This window comes from Perognathus longimembris, chromosome 7, assembly GCF_023159225.1.
Source record: "Perognathus longimembris pacificus isolate PPM17 chromosome 7, ASM2315922v1, whole genome shotgun sequence".
Lineage (NCBI taxonomy): Eukaryota > Metazoa > Chordata > Mammalia > Rodentia > Heteromyidae > Perognathus > Perognathus longimembris.
The window spans coordinates 65,697,234-65,716,053 of NC_063167.1; the positions used below are offsets into that span (position 1 = coordinate 65,697,234).

At 38.7% G+C, this 18,820-nt stretch overlaps 1 protein-coding gene across 2 annotated transcripts in view; it reads right to left on the reverse strand.

The window, feature by feature from the left end:
• Positions 1 to 1,729: 1,729 nt before the first annotated feature.
• Positions 1,730 to 18,820, reverse strand: part of Gtf2b (general transcription factor IIB) — a 28,551-nt gene continuing 11,460 nt past the window's right edge. Inside the window, exons 3-8 of one of the 2 annotated variants that reach the window (XM_048351715.1) lie at positions 9,005 to 9,138; positions 7,383 to 7,529; positions 7,121 to 7,250; positions 5,380 to 5,661; positions 2,911 to 3,050; positions 1,730 to 1,937 (exon numbers count right to left, since the gene is read on the reverse strand). In XM_048351715.1, the coding sequence (XP_048207672.1) occupies positions 2,917 to 3,050; positions 5,380 to 5,661; positions 7,121 to 7,250; positions 7,383 to 7,529; positions 9,005 to 9,138 (827 nt within the window). In that variant the 3' untranslated portion in view covers positions 1,730 to 1,937; positions 2,911 to 2,916. Of the gene's footprint in view, positions 1,938 to 2,632; positions 3,051 to 5,379; positions 5,662 to 7,120; positions 7,251 to 7,382; positions 7,530 to 9,004; positions 9,139 to 18,820 lie in introns of those variants that run through there. The other variant, XM_048351714.1, reaches the window with a different exon arrangement.

Genomic DNA, 18,820 nt, shown 5'->3' on the forward strand with positions numbered 1-18,820 from the left:
TGACATTAAAAAAAAAAAAATGGGGAGGGGCTGGTAATATGGCCCAGTGGTAGAGTGCTTGTCTATAGTGCACATGAAGCCCTGGGTTTGATTCCTCATCACCACCTATACAGAAAAAGCCAAAAGTGGCACTGTGGCTTAAGTAGTAGAGTACTAGCATTGAGCAAAAAGAAGCCAGGGACAGTGCTCAGGCCCTGAGTTCAAGCCCCAGGACTGGCAAAAAATAAAAATAAATAAACAAACAAACAAATAAATAAATGGGGAGATTATAGAGCGCTGAAACTCATGAAATTTACAATCAAATTATTGAGCCCCAAGAGTAGTAGCAGAGACTTAATGGAAGTGGCTTCTAGTGTCTTTGGAAATTTCCAGAGCCATGGAAATTATCATGCTAAGGGCACTTTACCGTTTTGCTAAAATGTAGTCCAAACTGGAGCTGTCTTCAAGTCTTAAGCATAATCAGTGAGGTGTGTGTCCACTTATGTGCAGGGTTTTTCATTACTCAAAAAAGGAGTCATGTTCAATCACTGGTATAGAAAATGTTTGCAAATTATGTGAGACTCCTCTCACTTACAAGGTCTGATAAGCATTGCAATTCTTTCAATTTCCAAATATTAGGGATTTTGCCAAAGCATAACGCTGTGAAGAAACCCAAACCCATCTTGAGTGTGTGTGTGTGCGTGTGTGTATGCACATGTGCGTGCCGTGGTGGTGGTGGTGCTGGGGATGGAACACAGTAGGGAAGCACCATATCACTGAGCTATAACCTCTAGCCCACAGAGAAGACTTGAGAACATCTTCTAGCCATCTGCTTCAATTCATATTAAAAAGGCTGAAGTCTCAGAAGAAATGGAAAATAAGGACTAGACTGCCCTTAGAAAAAGAATGCTCAGAAGGCCAAGTATTAAACAAGGAACTGACAGGCCCACTTCTCTGTTAGAAGTGAGTTGTCTTAGTGGTTAAAGGCAATGACTCCCCCAAGGCTCTTCAAGAATGCATCCAGTTCCCAGCACACGCCATACCAGAGCACCCACACTATGGTGAGCTAGCTCACACCGCCACCACTTATCCTTCTCAAAGGCATTTTTCCCCACACCAATATCTGGTACTAAGCTGACTTAACTATAACAGAGTTTAGAAAAATGGTAAGTGTAATTCTGTGTTCAGAATTAGCTACAAGAATATAAATTTTTTAAAAGCCCACAAAAATGCAGCAAGCACTCCAGTCTTCAGATTAATCTTTAAAATCAATTCTCTTTGTTCAAGTCTTATAAATGCATACACAGTGAAATACATACCAAAATGTTGATTTTCTCAAGTGGCAGGAAACAGGCTTTTCATTTATCTGCATTTTTCCTACTACTCACTCATATTACAACGGAGTGTTTTTTGGTGATGAGGATTAACCCAAGGGCCTACTACATGTTAAACAAGGACCCTACTGCTGAGCTACACCATCAGACCCTCAACTTGAGTTTAAAAAAAGCAAAACAAGGGGCTGGGAATATGGCCTACTGGCAAGAGAGTTTGCCTCATATACATGAAGCCCTCGGTTCGATTCCTCAGCACTATATATATAGAAAAAGCCACAGAGATGGCACTGTGGCTCAAGTGGTAGAGTGCTAGCCTTGAGCAAAAAGAAGCCAGAGACAGTACTCAGGCCCTGAGTCCAAGCCCCAGGACTGGCACAAAAAAAAAATAGATAATGACAAAAGCCATTATTTTTAATCACTTGTTTTATTTATCCAAATTTTCTGGTTCTGCATTTTACTTTCCAGTTTTTCGGGATCTTTGGTGACTGCAAAAACATTAAGACCTGGCTGTGGGTGCAGCCTGCAGTCCTCGCTGCCGTGGCTGTGCGGCCTAGCATAGAGTACCAGGAACATTGAGGGCACTGTTGCTCTTGGTCCACCCATAGGTCAGGGGAATGGGAGGGGCTGGGGATCAAAGACGGGACCATGAAAAAGACATGGAGTACAAATGCCTTAGTTATATATGTGATATGTTAACATGGATTTAGTCACCCATACATATTTGCTACTGGTAGGTAATTAGCAAATTTTTGTTGGTTTTCTCTTATGTTGTGTCTACCTATCCATGTTCCCCAAAGAAACATACGCAAAATACATACAATATATAACAATTACTTGTAAGTACTGGCCAAGAAAATTTCCGGGCCATGACCAGGAATCTCCCATTTTAAATAACCTATCCAAAAAGTGTCCAAACAAGAATAAAGAAAAGAACTGTACATACTGATTACAAAATGAAATAATATCACCAATTAAATCTGCTGATCAGCTGCTGTTTTCTTACCAGCATCATCTGTGCTGTTCAATAAACTCAAGAATATATATATATATATAATATATAAAATCTCTCATATATATATATAAAATCTCTCAAGCTAGTGCCTTTCAAGTCCAGCTTGTCACATACCCTTTCAAGTCATAAAAATGGGCTATAAATGTTAACAGTGGTTCTCCAAAAACTCTTGCTATTTCCATTTTATTAAAATTAAAAACCTAAATATGTAGTATGTGTATATATGTATATATACATATGAAAAATAAGGACCCTTATCAGCTGAACTCTAAGCTATACAGTGCATGCAATTATAACAAAAACTTTAGTTTTGAAAAGTTTTATTTGAGAATTACATAATTTCCAACATCTTCCAAAATACAGTTTCCTAGATCACTACAAAAGAAAGCCAATTCAGGAAGAAATTAAAATCATTAAATATATTTCACTAGTATATACATACAGAATGCCAAGCAATAATATTTAGCTCTGGAATGCGTACCATGTCTCTGTCCTCATTCATTAAAGGCTCAACCTCAGTACTGTGTATAGAATATGTACAATAGACAGTTCAAGTACAGAAGTTTGACCTTTAAACTCAGCTACCTCAGTTTACAGCTGTGGTAGTTTGTCCACTGGCGTGTCAAATTTGAAGTCTGAAGGAAAGAGATCTGGGGCTCGAGGATAGATTAATCTGTAGGACTGTCTAATTGTAACATCAGCAACACCAGCAATATCTCCAATTTCTAAAAGACAAAAAACAAGTATTAATAAGCACATTTACCCTCCTACCTCTTTCCTACTACCAAAAGGAAAAATAAAACCCAAAATACTGATTTTAACACTGATAATACAAACTACAGTGTAGAAAGCAGGGACTGAAGTCAGTGACAAAACTACAGTAATGTTAGTCTCCCTAGTGTTAATAGTATTAAAATGTTTAATTTTGCAGAAGGTAAATCAGGATATGGCACTGTGTTACAGATACAATGTTGGGTATGACGTTTGAACTGATTGCTATATTTTCTTTATAAATCCATTTAAGGATAACAGAAGTAATCTACAATACATTCTGTGTGTGTGCGCACGCGCACGCCAGTGCTGGAGCTAGAGCTCAGGGCTTTTTTGCTCAAGGTTAGTAAACCACCAAAGGACTGCCACTATAATATGTAGCTATTATGAGCAATTTATTAAAATTGCACAAAACTAAAAATTTTGATTAAACAATATTTAATTCAAACTCAGTTTACATCTTTTCAATCTGCTCAAATATGACTGAAATTAAAGAAAGGCTAGCCATGGGTTCTTTACATATGTCACTATCCAAGCCCTTTGGGTCCACTACTTTTTAGTACATTCTAAGTCTTTTGGTAAAACTTGAGTCTTACTGATTTTTCTGTGTAGATGCTTGCTATCATTACACAATTAACTAATTTAAAATTTCCCTATCTTACATTGCTTTACAGTATCCTTGAAATGAATAGTGATCATTATTTGAGCAGAAACTGTTTAATGACTATAGAGAAAAAAGTTGTTTTTTTTGTTGTTGTTTTTTGAGACAGGGTCTCCCTGTCAGATTGGCCTCAAACTAGTGGATCCTGCCTCTGCCTCCCTAGCCCTCACTTTATAGGCATGGGCCACCACACCTACCTGGAAAGGTTCTTAAATTTCAAGAAAACGATTCATGATAAAATTAAGAATCAGAATACACCAAGTATGCATTTTTATGGTAGTGAACGGCAAACTTTACAACTAGGATCAAAGTCAGAACAATCTGCCCAGCTGTAATCCCTCAATTTTACCAAGACTTAAAATGTCCTTTAAAAAACAGTAGAGGCCAAAAGAGTGCAGATAAATTTAGTCCTATTTAGCTAACCCTTGGCTGGCTTGCCCTCTCTAACCATTCTTCCTCATCATTTATGGCTTTTACCCACACACATCTAAGCTGAAGTAAAAGGTTGCATTAGTTAACTGAAGCCAATAATTTCATATGTGGCCTTCTTAAACAGCAAAATGCCCCCTGTCTTTTTAATTCCTTTTCAAGATCATTCAAGTCATCTATGAATATTTACTTGTAAATTTAGCTTACTTGATACTTCCCACAAAGTTTCTCTACATTAAAATTAAAAATAGCTTTCTACAATGCTGAATTACTTGTGTCTACATACCTTAGGATTTTCATTAAGAAACTGTAAATACTGTACAGAATGAAGAAAAACCATGGCTTCACAGAATGTTAAAGGTTCTAGCCAACAAACACATTTATGGTGTAGTGACTGCTAGAGCAACACACCAGCGAGCAGGAAACAGCATGCCCACGAACAGTAAGATTTACAAAGGTAAGATGGGGAAGGGGAGAAGACTCCTACTCAAAATGATCAGGAATATCGAAAGAAAAAAAATGTACCTAAAAATGAAACAAATGAGGTCAGGATAGCCAGTCTAGGCAAAAAGTTTACAAGACCCCCATCTAAAATGGGCGTTTTTCGCTCACATTTTGAACCTAGATCTGAGGACTATATTTCAAAGCCAGCGGTGGCAGGAAAGTCCAAGATTCTGGTCTCCAAAAAACCACTCAGAAAAAGCTGGAAGTGGTGCTATGGCTCAAGTAGTAGAGCACTAGCCCTGAGCAAAAGCAGCTTAGGAACAGCACCCAGGCCCTGAGTTCAAGCCCAAGGACTGGCAATTTAAAGAGACAGGAATGTCTCAACCATTAACTAGGTATAGCAGTGTCACTCAGCTACATGCAAGAAGTAAATAGGAGCATTAAAGTCCAGGATGTCCCAGGAGAAAAATAACATGACGTTCATTTGAAATGCAACTAAAGCAAAACAGAAATAGGCCCATAGTTCATGTGGTGAAGTGCCTTGCCTACCAAGCATGCAGACCCAAGTCCAAAACCCCACTAACACCAAAAAAAAGAAAGAAAAAAGACATTTGCATAAAACATTTATAGTTATGGGTCACTTCAGAGCAAAACAGTTCTTAAGTTTTGATGCTGAAGACCTAGCTGGTACCTTCTAGGTGTGGGTACTTAACTTAAAACACTGTCTCCCTTCTTGATAAAGAACCTACCTTTCTGAGTCCTCTTCTCAGCTGACGCCTGTGAGGCCATGTATATAGCTGCTGCAGCCACAGATATGGGACTCCTCCCAGGAACCAAGTCCAGTTCCACAGCCTTACGGGCTATGTGTGTAGCTGCCATCTGCACTTGCTTAGGAAGACAAAGGTTGGAACAGAATCTGGACATAAAGTCCCCAGTTGTAATCAAATCCACACTGGTTTCTAATGCTTTCAAAATAAGTTTAAAACACCGACCAATTTCTTTCTTAGAAATTCGTGATACAGCACATATTTCTGAAAGAAAAAAAGTAAATATTTAGATAAGCCATACAGAGTTTATTCTAAAATCTGTTTCTGACTCCAAAATAATGCATTCTATACTTGCAAAAGATTCAGATGCAATCCTAATACTCTTAGCGATAAGACCCATATAGCTTATTTGAAATTTCTTGGTTAATTTGAATATTCACAATTTAAAGATAAATTTAGGCCCTAATCTTTCAAAATATGAACTAATCTTCAGTTTCAACTTATGCAATTAAGTTTCTTCAACTAGTTCAAAACTTCTTTGGTATTTAAGCAGTGTTCCAAGAAGACAACAAAAGCAGGCACTGGTGGCTCCCACCTATAAAACTAGCTACTTATAAGATCTGAGGATAGAGTTCAAAGCCAGCCCAGGGAAAAATGTCCCGAAGACTCCAATAAACTGCTCAGAAAAAGCTGGAAGTGGATCTGTGGCTCAAGTGACAGAGCACTAGCCTTGAGCACAAAGAGGCTCAGAGACAGCACCAGAACTGGTTAAAAAAAAAAAAAAAAAACAGAAAATATGAATATACTAAAGAATGCTCCAATCCACACAATGCCATATGCACATGCAATCCTTGCTGCTATGGCTCAATAACTCAATGAAATAAAGTATTAGACTCTTGTTCTAAATATTCAACCACTAAACACTTTCAGAATGAGGTTCGCAAAAGACTGTTTTAGTTACAATAGTAAACAATGGCCATACTATTTTCATACTGCCATAAGAAAACATATAAAAATATTCAGTGCAATAATGAAGAGTGAAAGTATAAGCATCATGAAGACATGATTAAGAGATTGTCACAGGGCTGGGAATATGGCCTAGTGGCAAGAGTGCTTGCCTCATATACATGAAGACCTAGGTCCAATTCCTCAGCACCACATATATAGAAAATGGCCAGAAGTGGCGCTGTGGCTCAAGTGGCAGAGTGCTAGCCTTGAGCAAGAAGCCAGGGACAGTGCTCAGGCCCTGAGCCCAAGCCCCAGGACTGGCAAAAAAAAAAAAAAAAGATTGTCACATATTCATGGGAAACTGTATGAAAATTCAATGAAAAACATCAGGTATCTCAAAGCCTCCAATGTGCATAAAACTGCTAATTCCACACCTCAAGAGAAAAAATTTCACTGGTGCTTTGTACAATGACTTCCTGTGTGTTAGGAGTGGAAGCTCTTTTTCATCACCAAGTGTGCAGACTTACTACGTAAGTCCTACCAAAGATACACATGATGCCAGGCTTCAAAACCACACAGTCAATCAAAAGACTTTACTAGCAAAGAGCACAAGACTCGCAGGGACTAAAATGACTACTATGTTGTTAAGGAACAACATAATCAGGCAGCAGCAAATATGTACAAGCAGATTACTGTACATAAAAATGAAGACATGACTTACCTTCTGAGTGTCAAATTGATTTTTGTCTATTACTTTATGCAACTAAAGGCATACCTTTAAACGTCCTAGGAACCCCTTCTTGTCTGCAGGCAATGTACAGACAAGCAGAAGCTATGGCATCATTAGCCCTTCCCTTCAGGCTCTTCTGCTCATACACTTGCTTGAATAAATTATTTGTTCGATCCTTCAATGCAGAGAAAATAAGTTTAATTAACTCTAGGCTATTTCATTAGTTGCAATATCAAAATTTCATGTGTTCATTAAATTATGCTAAATCAATGCCAGAATGGCTTAAAGGAGGCAGTTGAGAACTTACAACTATATTTCGAGGGAGGTTGATTCTGTCTGCCATAGTAGTGATTTCCTTGAATGCATTCATCATTGCTCGATCAGAACTACTCATTGTTCTCCGATTATGGTACTTGGAATTGCCAAACTCATCAAAGCTTGCAGCTCCTGTGCCCTATATAAAATAATGCTTTAAAACTTTAAACATCGGTTTATTTATTTATTTTTGTCGGTTATGGGGCTTGAACTCAGGGCCTCTAGTCTTGTGCTCAAGGCTGACACTCTAACCCCGTCTCCACCCTCTCTTTTTTCTCTCCCTTCCCACTAGTACCCCCACCCAGACAGGACCTCTTTTACATTCCTGTCATTCATCTTTTTTTTTTTTTTTCAGTCATGGGGCTTGAACGCAAGGCCTAGTCACTCTCCCTGAGCTCTTTTGCTCAAGGCTAGCTAGCACTCTTATCACTTGAGCCACAGAGCCACTTCTGGTTTCTGAAAGGTTAATTGGAGATAAGAATCTCACGGGGACCTTCTTGTTTGGGCTGACTTTGAACCACAGTCCTCAGATCTCAGCCTCCCAGTAGCTAGAATTACAGGTGTGAGCCACCAGCACCTAGCCTCTTTGTTATTTTTGGTATTGGTATAGGGCCCTGTACTCAGGACGTAGGCACTGTCCCTTAGCTTTAACTTTTTCACTCAGTATTTGTCCTCTAACACTTGAGTCACAGCTCTACTTCCAGCTTTTTGATGGTTAACTGGATATAGAAGTTTTACAAACTTCCCAGCCCTGGCTGGCTTCAAAGTGCAATCCTCAGATCTCAGACTCCTGAGTAGTGAGGATTACACGTTTGAGCCCTCTGCTTTATTTATATATTTGTTTTTGAGATGTGTACTTCTTATTCAAACCAATTAAGCATAAAAAATTCTATCAATTGGGATATTATGTTTTTTAAATATCTGTAATATACTTTTTTGCCATGTTGTTATATGGCTTCATAGGACAAACATAAAAAGTACTTCTTGATATACAGTTATATATTTTAAACCTAGACTATACCATGTTTTGCAAATCTAATACATAATTTAACTAGAAAATATAATCAATTTTTTTCAAAACAGACTATGTAAAGTACTAAAATATCATACACTTCCTTGATCGACTAATCCCCTCAGAATAGTGTCACTACTATTTTCAACAGATAACCTAGTTTTATAAAAAAAAAAAAAAAGTCCAGGTTGTCAAGGAAATTAGTGTGACATAATAATTGCCATCATTTACTGAGCACATAGTATAGATTACATACTACGTTATTAATACTTTACATTTCCTTAGACCTTTATCATCACTACACAATTATTTGGCGTGAGCTGTTCTTGATATTCACAGGACATACCCATATGAATTCAAAAACAGTAAACAACTTTTTATGCCACATGCTTTATGAAGAAAGGGATCTGAGATATAGACTCTAGTTTTGACTTGATATTTTCCCTCCATATCTTTCACAATGGTAGTACTGGCAAGGCTATTCCCACATTAAGATCCCCATGGAAGCAGGCAGTGAATGGCACTTTTGCCAAGATCCCAAACTCCCAGATTTTTAGTCACTCTGTATTTGGTATTTCCTGCTGAATGGACCTACTTATTACCTTGCCAATCATAGTAGACAAATCTCCATCACTCAGAAGAGGATTCTGAGAATCTCCAACTCGAGATGGATCTTTTGTTGCTTTGTCATTGCTGAAAGTTCTCCATTCAGATCCCACATCAATGACCCGGTCACCTAAAATATAAGCACACATCTAAATCACAGAGAGGCAAGATAGGATTTACCTAGTACCTCTAATACTTCTAAATCAGCTCTTCTTTTCCCAGGAAATTTCAACATCCAAGTTCCAGCTTAAATTTCGTATTTCAAACATTTGTCCTAAAGCATCCTATGATTACTGTCCCAATCCAGTAATAATCTTCTTTTAACCATATGGTATGATTATTCATTCATATTCTAATTCTTAAAAAGAAGAGAATTAGGCAAAAAGAAGGCCAGGTACAGTGATGTATGCCTATAATAGTATTTGATGGAAGCTGAGCTAGAAGGATTTAGTTCCAAGGCCAACCTGGCTACGCAGAAAAATCTTATACTAATCAAACAAAAGAAATGGAGATATGTTTCAAGTGGTAGGTAGAGTACCAGCAATTAAGCCAAGCAGGGTCAGCACCAACAGAGAAAAAAACAACACCATAAAGCTATTCCTTTTTACATTTTTGCAGATCCTGGAACTTAGACTCAGGGACTAGGCACAGTTCCTGAGCTTGTTTTTGCTCCAGGCTAACTCTCTACCACTAGAGCCACTTCCAGCTCCACTTTCAGCTTTTTAGTACTTAACTGGAGATAAGAGTCTCACAGATATTCTTGCTTCCAAACATGATCCTTTGATCTTAGCCTCTTACAGTAGCTAAGATTTTAAGCGTTGAGTCAACAGCATACAGCTAATACAGCTATTTTTATATGAGGCAAAGTTTTTATGTATAATAATGATTCAGATTCAAGTCTGGTACAAAACAATGTGGGGAGAAAAAAACAAAACATTCAGATTAACACACATAAATCATTGTTTTCAACTTGGGAAGAAAAACACAGAAAACACATAATCACTAAGTATTCATAGGGAATGCTTTCTAAAAAAGTCAAAATATGTCTAACCTCGTTTCACACTATTTAATGAAAAATGTACAGAACAATTTATATATAAACATTAAACTTGCAATCAGGAACAAGCCAGACAGGAAACTTTTCGTCTTAACACAGGAAGGAACTACACCACGTCAAAACACAGGCATGAGCAAATGGTTCTGATGACTGCTTTGGGGGAAAAGCTAAATGTCTGGTAATACTTTCAGCATGGAAAGGAAGTAACACTGAACTGAAACATGGGAGTCACTGTACCCTTTTTACATGCTCTCATTCAATCCTCACAGCCATATAAAACTAAGTAACACCCTCATTACTTTACAAATGATGCTAATTATTGAGGATCACACTGTTTGTCTAAATGTACATCAGATTCCAGAGTCTCTTCTAGACTAAATTTATAAACCATGAGATCTTTCAATAAGCTGCCATAAAAATGAAAGCAGAAAGCACATTTTCATCTTTGCTCATACACCACAATAGGAAAGGAGAAAGGAATGAATGACAAAAATTCCTTACTTTAGCAATTATAAGAAGTTATGGTACTGACAGTCAGTTAATACGATGGTTACAAGTATCGTCTCTGCCATTTGCTGCTCAGCCTTGGACAAATTACTTCATTTAAATGCCATCACTTCCTAAAGCTTTAGCCTTCATCAATAACTTCATATTTTAAAGATTATAAAGATGAAGTGAGCTAATTTGTGTGTAAAGTACTTAATATAGTTCTAAGTAAGTGCTTTATACTACCTGTTTACTACTATGAAAATAAAAAAGCTGGCAGATACTGTGAATGTTTCTCTCTTGGGGGGAGGGGAGTGTGATAAGAAGCATCCATTTTAAAACTTTCATCTGCATGTAAGACTTGAAAATAATAGCAGTGGTCTTGCAAGCATTTATCCAAAGGAAAAGGAGAATGGAGGGAACAAAGCATCTTAGTACAGATCATGGTAAATCTTTTATAACAGAGTAGACTGATCTCATTCTAATCTTAGTGGTATATTTTTAAGAGAACAGGGAAATGTATAACAGAATGATTAATTTTCAAAAACTGGGTAAATTCAATTTTCTTAGATCAGCCAAAACATCTGGGTATAAGCAGCTTAACATCTGTGACATATCTAAGTCACAATAGGACTAAGATAAGAGAGAGGGGAGGTTCTTCATCCACCATCTCTGTATACCATAAGAGTAGTCAGGGAAAGCCAAAGCAGGGAGATCAGTTGAAGAAAATTTTAACATATCGTGTTGCACTGTTTGACCCAAAGTAAGGAGAAAGGTTCAAAAGGTCCGACAAGCACAGATGCACTCCTCAAAAGATGAACAGCACTAATTTGAGAAGCAATTCTAATTAACTTTAAAAACTTAAAGTAGGGCTGGGGATATAGCCTAGTGGCAAGAGTGCCTGCCTCGGACACACGAGGCCCTAGGTTCGATTCCCCAGCACCACATATACAGAAAATGGCCAGAAGTGGCGCTGTGGCTCAAGGGGCAGAGTGCTAGCCTTGAGCGGGAAGAAGCCAGGGACAGTGCTCAGGCCCTGAGTCCAAGGCCCAGGACTGGCCAAAAAAAAAAAAAAACTTAAAAGTAGCCTAAAATCTATATATGCACTAGAACTTTACTAGAATACTAACAAACAAGCCTGTCTCAAAGAGCTCATTAAAGAGATCCTTTTTATGACATGCTGTTCTCACTAAAGTCATGTCATGAACACAACAGCATTGTTTTGTCAGTCATGGGGCTTAAACTCAGGACATGCGTACTATCTCAGAGCTCTTACACTCAAGGCTAGCACTATACCAGTGAGCCACAGTGCCACTTCTAGTTTTCTGGTAGTTAACTGGAGATCTCACAGACTTTCTTGCCCAAGTGGACTTTGAACCACAATTCTCACATCTCAGCCTTCTAAGAAGCTAGGATTACAGGCATGAGATACAGGTGTCCAGCTCACAACAGTATTTTAAGAAAAAGTTAATTTCCTTTGTGGAATCCGAAAATTAATGTGATATGTGATTCCTAACATGCTTAGTTCTCAAAGGGAAAAAAGTAAATCTAATTTTTCTACTTATCTAAATAAAAATACAAACATGCACATGATCAAACCATACTAAATCCAAAAGGCTTAAGGTAATGTAATCATTCTCTAACAATATCTAAATAACATAGATATTATTTTAAGACAGCAAAGTAAAGAAAAGGCAGGTAGGTATGCCCATAGAGAGTTACTACTAATAGTAAGCCAAGATGTAGCTTTGCTTATTATAAGTTCATAGAATTTTCTCCTTTGGCCCAAAAAGGACCTCACCGAGAGTATCTTTTACTGCTTGCTTTATGTTGCCTTTTAAAAGATAAAATGGATTAGAAAATAATTATAAGATTATTGCAATGTAATCTTCCCACATACATGGGAATGACTTAAATGCCATCTTCTACGATCTGTGGTTTGTGATAAGAACCATTTTGTGTGGTTTTTTTTTCAAATTTTTATTATCAAACTGATGTAAAGAGAGTTTACAGTTTCATATGTTAGGCATTGCATACATTTCTTGTACTGTTTGTTACCTTGTCCTTCATACCCCCTCCCCCCCTTCCCTTTCCCCCCCTGAGGTGTTCAGTTCACTTACACCAAACAGTTTTACAAGTATTGCTTTTGTAGTTGTTTGTCTTTTTTTACTCTGTGTCTCTCAATTTTGGTATTCCCTTTCAATTTCCTACTTCTAATACCAGTATACACGGTTTCCAATATACTCAGATAAGATTACAGAGATAGTGTAGGTACAAACACAGGAAGGTGATACAAGAACATCATCAATAATAGAAGCTACAGATACAGATGGGATGTTGAAAGTAGTTACAACTGTGATATAACAATCGTTTCCATAACATGGAGTTCATTTCACTTAGCATCATCTTATATGTGTTCATAAGGGTATAGCTATTGGGCTCTTGTGATGCTCTGCTATGACTTCCCTAAACCTGTACTAATTATTCCCAATAAGGGAGACCATAGAGTCCATGTTTCTTTGGGTCTGGCTCACTTCACTTAGTATAATTTTTTCCAAGTCCTTCCATTTCCTTACAAATGGGGCAATGTCATTCTTTCTGATAGAGGCATAAAATTCCATTGTGTATTTGTACCACATTTTCCTGATCCATTCGTCTACTGAGGGGCATCTGGGTTGCTTCCATATTCTAGCTATGACAAATTGTGCTGTGATGAACATTGTTGTGCTGGTGGCTTTACTGTGAATTTTTTTGTGGTCTTTTGGATAGATACCCAAAAGTGGGGCTGCTGGGTCATAGGGGAGTTCTATATTTAGCCTTCTGAGGAATCTCCATACTGCTTGCCAGAGTGGCTGAACCAGTTTACATTCCCACCAACAATGAAGTAGGGTTCCCTTTTGGCCACATCCCCTCCAACAATTGTTAGTTTTCTTGATATGACGTTCTTACCGGGGTAAGATGGAATCTCAATATTGTTTTGATTTGCATTTCTTTTATGGCCAGTGATGTAGAGCACGTTTTCATATGTCTTTTGGCTATTCTCATTTCCTCATCAGAGAAGTCTCTTTGTAAGTCTTTAGCCCACTTGATGAGGGGGTTATTGGTTCTTTGCGGTTTTGTTTTGAAAGAAGGTAATTTTTTTAGTTCTGCATATATTTTAGATATGAGGCCTTTGTCCGTTGAATGGCCGGTAAAGATCTTCTCCCAGTCTGTGGGCTTTCTGTTTATCTTGCGAGCTATGTTCTTTGCCATGCAGAAGCTCTGCAGTTTTAAGCAGTCCCATTTGTCCAACCTTTCTTTGATTTGTAGCCTTTCTGGGTCTTTGTTAAGGAAGTTCCATCCTGGGCCAAGGAGCCCAAATGTTTCTCCTACTCCTTCCTTTAGTGTTTTCAGGGTGTCTGTTTGGATTTCGAGGTCTTTAATCCATTTGGAATTGATTCTGGTGCAAGGTGATATTTAAGGATCTAGTTTTAGTCTGTTGCATGTGTTGAACCAGCTTTGCCAGCACCATTTGTTAAGGGGGCTATCTTTCTTCCAAGCTATTGTTTTAGCTCCTTTATCAAAGATTAAGTAGGCTTAGTTCTGTGGATTCATTTCTGGGTCTTCAATTCTGTTCCATTGGTCTTCAGGTCTGTTCCGGTGCCAATACCAGGCTGTTTTTATTACTATAGCTTTATAATACAGCTTGAAGTTGGGTATTGTAATTCCTCCAGCACTGTTCTTTCTGCTTAGGATTGTTTTTGCTATTCTAGGTCTTTTATTGTTCCATATGAATTTCTGGATTGCTTCCTCTATTTCATTAAAAAATGGTGTTGGGATATTAATGGGTATTGCATTGAATTTGTAGATAGCCTTTGGCAATATTGCCATTTTGATTATATTAATCCTCCCAATCCAGGAGCATGAGAGGTTTTTCCATTTCCTTAGTTCTGACTTAATTTCATTTTTCAAGCTTTTAAAGTTCTCATCAAAGAGGTCTTTCACTTCTTTGGTTAAGGTTATTCCTAGGTATTTTATGTTTTGGGGGGCTATTGCAAAAGGAGCTGCTTTCCTGATTTCCACCTCGGTCTTCGGGTCATTAGCATAGAGAAAGGCCATTGATTTTTGAGGGTTTATTTTATATCCTGCAACTTTGCCAAAGTTTTGGATCAGCTCTAGTAGCTTGGGGGTAGAGTCTATGGGATTCTTTAGGTATAAGATCATGTCATCTGCGAAGAGAGAAAGTTTAACTTCATCTTTTCCTATTTGGATCCCCTTTATATTTTCTTCTTGCCTAATTGCTCTGGCTAGGAATTCTAGTACTATGTTGAAGAGCAGGGGAGAGAGTGGACATCCCTGCCTCGATCCTGATTTTAAAGGGAATGGCTTTTTTTAACTGGCCAAAATACTATTTGCAAGAAAACAAAACTCCCAAAACAACCCACTAGCCAGTAAATTAGATGCACAAATATTGAGAAATAAGGAGGAACCATTCAGATAAGGAAAAATAGGAATATATAAAGTATTCTCATTTAAAGAAATCTAAATGAGGTAGGATTTAAAAAGCTGCTCTGGGGGGGGTGGGAATATGGCCTAGTGGTAGAGTGCTTGCCTCGCATACATGAAGCCCTGGGCTTGATTCCTCAGCGCCACATATATAGAAAAAGACAGAAGTGGCTCCGTGGTTCAAGTGGTAGAGTGCTAGCCTTGAGCAAAAAAAAGGCCAGGGACAGTGCCCAGGCCCTCAGTTCAAGCCCCAGGACAAAGAAAAAAAAAAAAAGCTGCTCTGGACAACAACTGCAATGTAGAATCTTCTGAAGGGATAAGTATACAAGGCAGCCATAACACTTGATATAATCAACCTTTGTCAGGGAAGCTTACTTACAATTAACCTTTACAAGGAAAAGACCTGCCAACTAAGAAGCACACACATGCACAGAACTTCACATATCCTTAAACTCTTGAAATAGAAACGTAAGCTTCTATTAACTCTCTTCTAAACTATACACTGATTTACTTAATTATTACCAGATGGGAAGTGTGCATTAGGTTATAACACCCAAAATATATATCATATATATTATTTTATTATCTTTAACACTTTTAATTAAGGTCCTTATCCAGAAAAGTATATCTCATATATACATGCATATACACATATGCAGCTTTCAAGCTATATGCTAAGGTATCAAGGAGTGCTATGACATTTTATCATATCCTAAAGAAAATACAAATTTCACTTTTTTAAGAGCAAATTGACAATAATTCTCAAAAGCACAACAGTGTAAGGTAGTCCAATCACTTTGAAATACCTCTTATCACTTGAAAATTCTCCCTTTAAGTAATAATTTATAAAAATCTCACATAAGAATATTAGTAGCCACATTACTTGCACTACCTAAAAATTGGAAAACACTTCAATATTCATCAACAGGAAAATATTGACAATGGATCTCTCTTCAGAACTAGACTATCTATAGAAAGACATGGCACATGCCTGTTTTTCCCAACATCTTGGGAGGACAGGGCAAAAGGACCTCAAGTTTATTTTTGTTTTGTTTTTGGCCAGTCCTGGGGCTTGGTCTCAGGGCCTGAGCACTGTCCCTGGCTTCTTTTTGCTCAAGGCTAGCACTGTGCCACTTGAGCCACAGCGCCCCTTCTGGCCGTTTCCTGTATATGTGGTGCTGGGGAATCGAACCCAGGGCTTCATGTATACGAGGCGAGCACTCTTGCCACTAGGCCATATCCCCAGCCCAGGACCAAGTTTAAAGACAGCCTGGACAAAATTAGCTAAGCACTGGGGACCTAGCTACTCAAGAGATGGAGACCTGAGAATTGAGGTTCAAAGCCAACTCAGGCAGGAAGATCCATAAGATTCTTTATCTCCAATTAATCAGCAAAAAGCCAGAAGTAGAGCTGCAGCAGAAGTACCCAACACTGGGTAAATAAAAACAAAAACAAGCAAGAGCTTGTGGCCTTAAATTCAAGCCCTGGTATCAGTGCGCACGCGCGCGCGCACATATATACACACACACACACACACCCCAACAACAACAAAGCAACCCACACACACTATTTTGTGTTCAGAAGGTCCATATTGTATGATCTTACTCAAATGGGGATGTGAGAAAGAGGCATAACGAACTTCTAAAGAAGGGGAAATGGACTTCATACCAGGTTTAGGGTGTTGGTTATACCAGTATGTATACAACCAAAATTTAATATCACTTTTAATATCTAATCCTTTTACAGTTTGTCATTATACCCAAACAAATTTAAATTCACTTCCATCAATATACTGATTTTGAATTAAACCTATATTTTGGGGATTTGTGGCAGCAATCTTCTTCCTCTTTTTCTTTCTTCTTCTATGCCTATCTATCCTGAGGCCTAAACTCAGGGCCTGGGTGCTATCCCTGAGGTAAGGGCTAGCAGTCTTACCTCTTGAGCTCCAGCTTTCTGCTGGTAAGCTGGAGGCAAGAGTCTCACAAACATTCCTGCCCCAGGGTGGCTTTGAACTGCAATCCTCAAACCTCAGCCTCAAAAGTAGAAGGAGTCCAAGTGTGAGCCACCAATACCTGGCTTGTAGCAATCATCTTAGACAAAAGAATAATCTTTCCTTAAGATCTTTCAAGCTGGGGTCTCATGCCTGTAATCCTAGCTACTCAGGAGACTGAGATCTGAGGATTGTGGTTCAAAGCCAGTCTAAGCAGAAAAGTCCACAAGACTCTCCAGTAAACTACTCAGAAAAAGCATAAAGTGCTGCTGTTGCTCAAATGGTAAAGCACTAGCCTTGAGCAAAAGCAGCTCTCATGGACAGCACCCAGGCCTTGAGTTCAAGCCCCAGGACCTGCGCACACACAAAAAAGATCTTTTAGGGCTGGGGATATAGCCTAGTGGCAAGAGTGCCTGCCTCGGATACACGAGGCCCTAGGTTCGATTCCCCAGCACCACATATACAGAAAACGGCCAGAAGCGGTGCTGTGGCTCAAGTGGCAGAGTGCTAGCCTTGAGCGGGAAGAAGCCAGGGACAGTGCTCAGGCCCTGAGTCCAAGGCCCAGGACTGGCCAAAAAAAAAAGATCTTTTAGATTTCGAAGTATTGATATTTTCCCTTCTTTAAATATCTTATTTAAGATCTGAGGCAAGAAGATTTTGAGGGGCTGGGGATATGGCCTAGTGGCAAGAGTGCTTGCCTCGTATACATGAGGCCCTGGGTTCACTTCCCCAGCACCACATATACAGAAAATGGCCAGAAGGGGTGCTGTGGCTCAAGTGGCAGAGTGCTAGCCTTGAGCAAAAAGAAGCCAGGGACAGTGTTCAGGCCCTGAGTCCAAGCCCCAGGACTGGCAAAAAAAAAAAAAAAAAAGAAGATTTTGAGTTCAAATCCAGCCTGGGATACACCAAGAGACTCTGTCTCAAAATACAACAACAACAAAAAACCCAACTCATTTGTTAACTAGCAGTTCTTTTATTTGATATGCTTATATTCAGCTGTATTCAGGTCTTGTGCACCCCAGACTGTACTTGAACTGATGCTTTTACCTCACAGGACTGACAGTCACTTTTAGCAGACCACTAATTTTTCAAATTTGACTTGAATATTCTAGACACAGAACTCCATCAGTGGCTCCACCTCCCATTGCCAATGCTTGAGTTTCATTTCTTTTACATTAAAAGCACTGATCCTTAACCAGGCCTGAAAGGCTGCATGGGGTCGCAGTTTCTGCAACCCTGCCCGGTCGGTTTGCTTTTTACTTCCCCAATAAATCCATCCTTTTATCATCAAAAAAAAAAAAAGCACTAGTCCTGACTGTTGGAACAATGTTTTTAATTTCAAATAGAAAGACCTGAACCATTATACATACAAATGACAAATATATACAGTCCTTCTAGTAAAGCATGATTCCATTTTAATTAGTATATTAAAAATAATTGTTACATTTATTAAATATTATCTTTGCAGACCACAGTGTTTTTTTAGATACTGCTTTCTTATATGTATCATAAAATGAAAATTTCTTATTTATGCTACATATACACAGGTGGACAGCTGGAGGCTTTTTATGCTACCATTATTCAAGGTACTAAAATCTCTACCACCGTGGGCTGGGGATATGGCCTAGTGGCAAGAGTGCCTGCCTCGGATACACGAGGCCCTAAGTTCGATTCCCCAGCACCACATATACAGAAAACGGCCAGGAGCGGCGCTGTGGCTCAAGTGGTAGAGTGCTAGCTAGCCTTGAGCGGGAAGAAGCCAGGGACAGTGCTCAGGCCCTGAGTCCAAGGCCC